The following is an 8,745-nucleotide window of genomic DNA, read 5'->3' on the forward strand; positions in this document are numbered from 1 at the left end:
AAGTAAAAATATAAATATATTACCAAGTGTACCGATTGTTATTAATGTGTATTGCAGTAATCGAGTAATAAATGTCATATCTGGACATAAATAATAGCTGCTACGAGTCTGACCTCGCAGATCCATTTAAATTCTTCGATACTAGTGTCACAAACCATTAGTGTCGCATAGAAGTTACCGACATTAAGATTTCCACTTGGAAACAGTTGTGATATCCACGTGCGCATCAGCATGTAGTTATGTATACATATATATTAGTATCTAGACCATTAAGGCAGTGGCATGGTACCCCTTGCCTCGAGGGCCCCCTCAAGATCATTGGCGACTGCATCGAAGACAACAATAATAACATAACTGTCGGCTTATTACCCGGCAGCTTTGTCTCTCGACACAACACCGCCCGAGTGTTCGCGATTTATGATGATGATGATCTACTAATGTAACCATCTATAAAGCCTTTATTTTTGTTCGCCAGATAATTTCGAAAACTAATTATTAACCATTAATAATTGTTTATGGAGAGGTAATAATATTCCATTTTATTGCGTTACAACCGTTTCACTATTTAAGTATGTACCATAAGAGCATTAAAGCTCATGTCCTGTACATGTGTAACATAACTACCGCGATCGACTCATCTAATGCATTTATCATTGTATATGACTATTTTCTTGCATTAGTGAGATTCTACGTGCTCGATTTAAACATCCATTTCCACACAAGTGACTTATTGGTGCCGTGAACACTTAACAGTACGGCGTGCCTCCTCAGATATTGCACTTTATTTATCTTACCAACATAATTGATCCAGATTTTTTAATTTATTACACTGTGCAGCCTGTAGAAAATATATTACGGATAACCATTACAAACACCATAAAAATGTCTTTGTGTATGTATCAATGCATCTGTATATTTCAGATGTCTTTTAGAAGTTCATTAAACTCGTATTTAGCGAAACATAAGGTCAACGATGCATCTTATATAATTACTCATAATTATCTATGATTATGAATATGAACCGTCACAATTTTTGTTTGTTTATTAACACATTTCAAAGTATAATCTTATTATAGCCTAACAATTAATGAGAAGAGTTTAAAATAAAATATATAAAATACAATTAGATTGACACTAGAGTTATATAATGTGAGAAACGACCGATCTGTCATAACAGTAATGGACAATTTTTATATAGTAAATATTAAGTAAAACACTTGTGTTTTTTTTTTTTTATTACAGTAATATACTATAATTAAATAAACAGATTAATGAGTATTCAATTTAATAATAAACCCCGTTTATTAAAAATTAATGACAAAATTTTTAACATTTGTTGTTATTTCACAATATTTTTTCACGTATTAATTTTTTTTTAATCAAGTGTATTATGTGGTCATAACATGACACAGAGTAAGAACTGACTTTTAATCATTCCGACATATATTTTCTAATTATCACGTAACGGCAACAGCATAATGGTTTTTGTCCGTGACACAGCGTCGAACCCTCTTCAAGACTTTTCATAATATTATTATTTATAGTATTAATAACCATGTAGCCAAAAGAGAAAACGCAAAAACAGCTCAATATTATTTAATGTTTAACAAACAAATGTAAATAAAAGGCAAAAAATTATCCGTAGTACACGTGCCATTATTATAGATTAACGACAATAACAGTTTTTATTAGTGACGGGCATTTTCGAATATTTTAAACTATCGAATAACTATTCAAATTTTTTTTATACGCCCGAATAGTTTATTTTTAAGTTTTAGCACGAACTATCAAATATTTAAAATACTATCGAATAGTTTAAAAAACTATCCGAATATAGTGAACAACTATCGAGTAGTTCAATAGTTGTTATAAATGTTATTGACCTGTCATTTCCATAGAATTATCAAGTTTTTAGAATATAAGCTAAGTAAAAAGCCACATAGCAATGAAATATTTCTAAAATATAACAAGAATATTTTTAAATTTTTTCACAATGTGTCTAGAATATATTTTAACAGCTAGTTGTAACTTTCGTACATCTAATTAATAATTCAATAGCGAAAATAAGAGGTGATAGATATACAGAGTGATACACTTATCATGAATCACTTAATTAATCGAAAAATAAAAATAATATTAATATTTTGTTTTATTTGTGTCTTTTAGTTCAATGTTTCGCTCAATTTGTCAATCATAAAGTCTTTTTTTAGTTCATACCATATACCTTATAAGGGCATCAATATCAAATGACAACACTATTAATTAAATAGATTTTTCAATTAATAATGATTTAATTAGAAAAAGGACTATTTGATAAAAACTTTTAACTTTTTAAAGCTTTTTTAATCATTTAAAAAACGAGAACTAAATAAGATTAAACAAAATCGAAATAAATTATTTATTATGTAATAAATATTATCAAAAAGTCGTAATACTGAATTTTACAAAAATGTTTTGGTTAAATATTATTATTATTAATTTTTATCAAGAAATGTTTATTTTATAACTATATATTTATAGACGAATAATTTTTTTTAAATTAATTGTTGAATTAAATAATCAACTATTTTCATGAAATCAATAAAATTAATTTTTAATTTTTTAAATAAATCATATGTTTTAGAAATTGACAATTTTTTTGTTTCGTTTCAAAAGTAAAAATGTATTTAAATTATGATGCAGCATTTAATAATAATAAATAGTTAAACATGAATCAATAAAATATTTTTAATTCATCTGATAACATAATAAAATAGTTTAATGTAATACTTAATATTATTTTTCTAAAAAATAAATGACAAATTATAATTAATCCTTCATGAAAAAAAAAACTTCATTCGCATTAAAAAGTACAGCTCCCATTCGAACACTGTCTTGATATAATTTTATTAGGTCATCGTTGTTAGGTTTTTCCTCTAAAGTGATATCCCACTTCCACAGGTTATCATTTACAAGAACAGCATAGTTTCTTTTTAACTTTGTTAGCTTTCTGCATTCTAATAACTGTGCACTGTATTGGTCTATATTATCCAATAGAATACGTAACCCATCCCAATTCTTTATATCGTTATTGAGAACAATTTTCACCAGAATATTCGAAATACAGTCGAGGGGTAATGTAGAAATGAAGTATTGCTTAAATGTATCATAAATATATTTAATAAGCTTTTTAAAGTTATGCATGCATACATTTACTACTAGATATTCTATAGCTTTAGAGAAACCTTTGATTCTATCAACGGCTTCAACTAAATACAAACAAAATCTATCGACTACAGTTATTCCAACACTTTCCATAGTATTCAGATAATGAGTATAACTCTGAATAATTTCTAAATTGTTATTTCGAAAAATAAGTTTCCCTAACCTTTTGTTAATGGTAAATTCTTTTGGAACAGGAACAATAATTTGATTTTGTTGCGTCCACGTCCACGGCTTTTCACATTCTCTCGGGTCAAAATATTGTAATTTCTCAACATCAGGATCATCCAACAGTGTATTTTCATCATAAGGTAGAGGACAAAGAGATGCATCACTACCAGTGTAGTATTTATTTTCTTGTAAAGTTAGCTGAAGGAATGCTGGATACCTTCTTATAAGTTGATATAAATCGTCATTGGTTACAAAAGTTTGATTTTCAATATTTGTAAATAGTTCATTAGTCTTAGGAACAATAATTGCATTGGAAATTGTTATGTTCAATAACATAATGTGTATAATACTAAAATAATTCATTTTACCTTTACCAGTAGTAATTAAAGTGATTACTCAATCGTTTAGTCTTTTTGCACAAAAATTGGGTAAATTCGTTTAAAATATGAACAATAGTATTGAATAACTAAGATTTTAAATAGTTTTTTTTTTTAACCTGAAGGATTTTTCTATAAATATTAAACTACAATGAATTAATTTTTTACAAGTGTTCGTTTATACAGGGTGGAATAGATCTAACTGAAAACTCATATAACTTACGATCTACATTATATTTTATACTTTTTTTCTTTTTAATCAATTTGTACAATATAGAACTATATTAAAATATGTTTTATGTTATATTTCGCAATTACAAATAGGAATTTTTTTATTAAAATTTTTTTTTATGATTTGAAGATAGCCATTTTATAGATAAGTTTTAAAGAATAATTTGACACCAAAAACTCTTATTTTAATTCAGTAATTACGTTTATACAGCGTTTTAAAAATTGTTAAATTTTGATTTTTTTTATAATTTTCCTATGTTAATCCATATTATGTAAAAAACGGTATTAAACATTTATTACATTATTTAATGGTAACAGTACGCTATTAAAAATTAAAGTAAAAAATTATGTCACATAAATGAGATATGTTTATATCACTTACAAAAAAAAAAAATTTTAAAAATAAATAACGTTTTTTATAAAGCTTTAGCAATATAAATTCGAAAAATTGAAATATGAAATGAAAAATTTTGACACATAAATTACATGTTTAAACTACGGAAGCTATTTTCACATAGAAGATAAAGTAACATAACAAGATTTTATTTTTAACTTCTAGTATGTAACATAACTTTAATTTAACGCATGTTTCAAGCTAGGAGTACCTCCATAACGTTTTCAAAAGTCAAGTAGTAATGATATTTTTTTATGAAAAAGTTGCTATATTGAATTTCCACTGTAAGTAGGTAAGGGTCAGATTATCATAAAATTTATATCAAATGAAAAGGAAATACCTAAATATTTATAAAAAAAATTGTTTGAAACGTTCATTTTTCAAAACGTTTTAATAATTTTAAGTAAAAATAAAGTTTAAAAAAGGACGACAATTATTGATTTTTAAAATTATTAAATTTATGGGAATTGCCCCATTATCGGAGAACAAGAGAAATTTTTTTTTAAATTTTTAGGGTAATGTCTTCGTATAGATACGATCTGTGATCTTTTGACGTATCGTTGAAAGAAATAGGTCGGCGAAAGCTGAGACTAAGTTGCAACAACTTAATTTTATTAAATATTTAAATATGAATTTAAAAAATAACGAAATAAAATAAAAATAACTTAATATTATTTTTATATAAAATCTTATTATCTTTATTATTTTATCAATAATATTCATTTGATAACTCAATATCTTGGCGAATTTTTTTGTTTCGTTTTAATAGTAAAAATGTATTTAAATTATGATATAGCATTTAATAATAATAAATACTTAAATATTAATCAACAAAATATACTTAATTTATATGATAACATAATGTAATACTAAATATTATTTTTATAAACACTAATTGTAAAATTAAAATTATAAATAAATAAATAAAGAAAATTTGCCACATTAAAAAGTTTAGCTAATTATTGAACACTGTCTTGATATAATGTTACTAAATCTTGATTGTCAGGTATTTCCTTTGAAATGATATCCTGCTCCCATATGCCATCATTAATAAGAATAGCATAGTTTCTTTTTAAATGTGCAAGTTTTCTGCATTCTAATAATTGCGCTTTGTATTTTTCAATATTATTTTTTAGAATTGGTATTCCATTTCAGTTATTTAATTCGTCATTTGGATAAATTTCTTTCAGAACATTCGAAATATAGTCAAGAGGTAATGTAGAAATGAAGTACTTCCTAAATGTGTCATATATATGACTTAATAACTTTTTAAAATAATAAATGCTTAAGTTTCCTACTAGGTAATATACAGTTCTATCCGATAATGGAAGATGTATTGCAGCATGAGAGAAAACATTGATTCTATCCATGACTTCCATTAAAAACAAACAAAATCTATCGACTATAGTTATTCCAACACTTTCCATAGTATTCAGATAATGAGTATAACTCTGAATAATTACTAAATTGTTATTTCGAAAAATCAGTTTCCCTAACCTTTTGTTAATGGTAAATTCTTTTTGAACAGGAACAATAATTTGATTTTGTTGCGTCCACGTCCACGGCTTTTCACATTCTCTCGGGTCGAAATATTCTAATTTCTTAACATCAGGATCATCCAACAGTGTATTTTCATCATAAGGTAGAGGACAAAGAGATGCATCACTGCCAGTGTAGTATTTATTTTCTCGTAATGTTAGCTGAAGGAATGTTGGATATTCTTTTATGAGTTCATCTAAATCGTCATTGGTTACAAACGTTTGATTTCAAAATCGCTAATTATCGACATTTTTTCAATTTTTTTTACTTAATATTGCCATAATTTTTTTAAAAATTACCACATCAATACAATTTTTTATTATAGATGCATGATGTCTTTACTTATCGTTTAGTATACTTATTTTATAAATCTAACCCTTTGCCTGCACAGAGGAGGGGATTTAAAATGACAACTTTTTCACAAAAAATTAACTATTTCAACTTGACTTTTGAAAATGTTCCGGAAAGTCTGACACTTTTATATATGTCTTAAATTAAAGCAATTGTAATATAATTTATAATGGAAAAAAAAAATTTCGGACTTCATTTTTTCTTCACGGTGAAAATGACTACCAAATGATATTTTTGTATGAAAATTCTCGATTTTGTATTTCACATTTTTAACTTTATTATGCTATAATTTATTAAAAAGTTTATGGATCAATACAATATTTTCATGAGAAATAGTATTTAGAATATAAGCTAAGTAAATAGCCATATAGCAATGATATATTTCTAGAATATAACAAGAATATTTTAAAATATTTTCACAAAGTTCTCAGAATATACTTTGGCAGCTAAATGCAACTTTCGTACATCTTATTAATAATTCAATAGCGAAAATAAAAGGTGATCGATTTACAGAGTGATACACATATTATGAAGCTATTTTTATATAGATGACAATAGTAAAAATGTATTTAAACTCTATTATAGTATTTAATAATAATAAATATTTAAATATGAATCAAAAAATATGCTTAATTTATATGAATAAATAATATAATAGTTTAATGTAATACTAAATATAATTTTTATAAAAACTAAATGCAAAATTATAATTATTAATCAATAAATAAAAAAAGAGGTGTCACATTAAAAAGTTCAGCTACCTTTAGAATACTGTTTTCATATAATTTTACTAAGTATTCACTTTTAGGTATTTCCTTTGAAATGATATCGTGCTCCCATAAGTTATCATTTTTAAGAATAGCATAGTTTCTTTTTAAATGTGCAAGTTTTCTGCATTCTAATAATTGCGCTTTGTATTTTTCAATATTATTTTTTAGAATTTGTATCCCATCGGCATTATTAAACCCATCATCTGGATAAATTACCTTCAGAAAATTCGAAATACAGTCAAGAGGTAATGTAGAAATGAAGTACTTCCTAAATATGACATACATATGTCTAAATAAGTGTTTAAAATTATAAATGCTTACATTTGCTACTAGTAATTCTACATACATATCCGATAATGGAAAAATTACTACAGCTTCAGAGAAAACATTGATTCTATCCATGACTTCAATTAAAAACAAACAAAATCGATCGACTACAGTTATTCCAACACTTTCCATAGCATTCAGATAATGAGAATAACTCTGAATAATTTCTAAATTGTTATTTCGAAAAATCAGTTCTTCTAGTTTTTTGTTAATGGTAAATTCTTTTTGAACAGGAACAATAATTTGATTTTGTTGCGTCCACGTCCACGGCTTTTCACATTCTCTCGGGTCGAAATATTCTAATTTCTCAACATCAGGATCATCCAACAGTGTATTTTCATCATAAGGTAGAGGACAAAGAGATGCATCACTACCAGTGTAGTATTTATTTTCTTGTAAAGTTAGCTGAAGGAATGCTGGATATTCTCTTATGAGTTCATCTAAATTGTCATTGGTTACAAACGTTTGATTTTCAATATTCGTAAATAGTTCATTAGTCTTAGGAACAATAATTGTATTGGAAATTTTTATGTTCAATAACATAATGAATATAATAATATAATAATTCATTTTACCTTTATCAGTAGTAATTAAAGTGATTACTCAATCGTTTAGACTTTTGCAAAAAATTGATTAAATTCTTTAGAAAAATGAATTTTAGTATTGAATAATTATGTGTATAAATAGTTTTTTTTTGTAAATTTCAAGGTTTTTTTCTATAAATATAAAAAAATAACAAATTAATTTTTTACAAGTGTTCATTGGTACATAAGAAATAAAGTAAAATAGTTCTAAAATTATTATAGTTAAATTATTATAAATCAAAATAATAATTACTTTTTCGTTATTGAATTCGTAACTACAATATATAACAAAATTATGGTAATTTTATTTTAAAAGTGTATAAGCTTTTAAATATATATGCATTAAAAATATATATATATTTTTAAGTCTTTTAAGGTCCAGATTATTTTTATTCTAAATAATAAGTCTAATAACTTTCAGCTTAACAAGTGTTTTACTATTTGTTAATCATTAATTATCAACTTATTGAAATCAATATTAGTTTTTTATATATTATTTTTGTTAATTTTTTGCACAAAATATATAAAATATATACTTTAAATAGATTATAGTGTAAAACTATATATTTAATATGATTTTAATGTACAAATAATATATAATATGTATTTTTGATAATTCTCAAATATCAGAAGTTATTGATATATTTGTATATCACGTGTATCGTTAAATTAAGAATTTTTTATTACCATATTTTCATATATTTTTCAAAACAATATATTTTGAGAATTATTTTCAATTCTTATCTGACTAAGATTTAAGATAAAAACTAAAGGTTGATTCTCTAAATTTACATTTTTTT

The 8,745-nt window shown here is 24.8% G+C and overlaps 1 protein-coding gene across 2 annotated transcripts; it reads right to left on the reverse strand.

The window, feature by feature from the left end:
- Positions 1–2,650: 2,650 nt before the first annotated feature.
- LOC126901995 (uncharacterized) lies at positions 2,651–7,931 on the reverse strand. Of its 2 annotated transcripts, XM_050679016.1 has the most exons (3): positions 7,709–7,931; positions 5,872–6,016; positions 2,651–3,367 (listed from the first exon to the last, which is right to left on the reverse strand). In XM_050679016.1, exons 1-3 carry the CDS (start codon positions 7,929–7,931, stop codon positions 2,809–2,811), a joined length of 927 nt encoding a protein of 308 aa, XP_050534973.1. In that variant the 3' UTR covers positions 2,651–2,808. The 2 variants fall into 2 exon arrangements, with proteins under 2 accessions (XP_050534973.1, XP_050534974.1); XM_050679017.1 differs by lacking the exon at positions 5,872–6,016 and having other exon boundaries at positions 2,651–3,512.
- Between the last annotated feature and the right edge of the window lie 814 nt (positions 7,932–8,745).

This window comes from Daktulosphaira vitifoliae, unplaced genomic scaffold (genome assembly GCF_025091365.1).
Source record: "Daktulosphaira vitifoliae isolate Bord-2020 unplaced genomic scaffold, ASM2509136v1 Scaffold_3, whole genome shotgun sequence".
NCBI classification, from domain to species: domain Eukaryota; kingdom Metazoa; phylum Arthropoda; class Insecta; order Hemiptera; family Phylloxeridae; genus Daktulosphaira; species Daktulosphaira vitifoliae.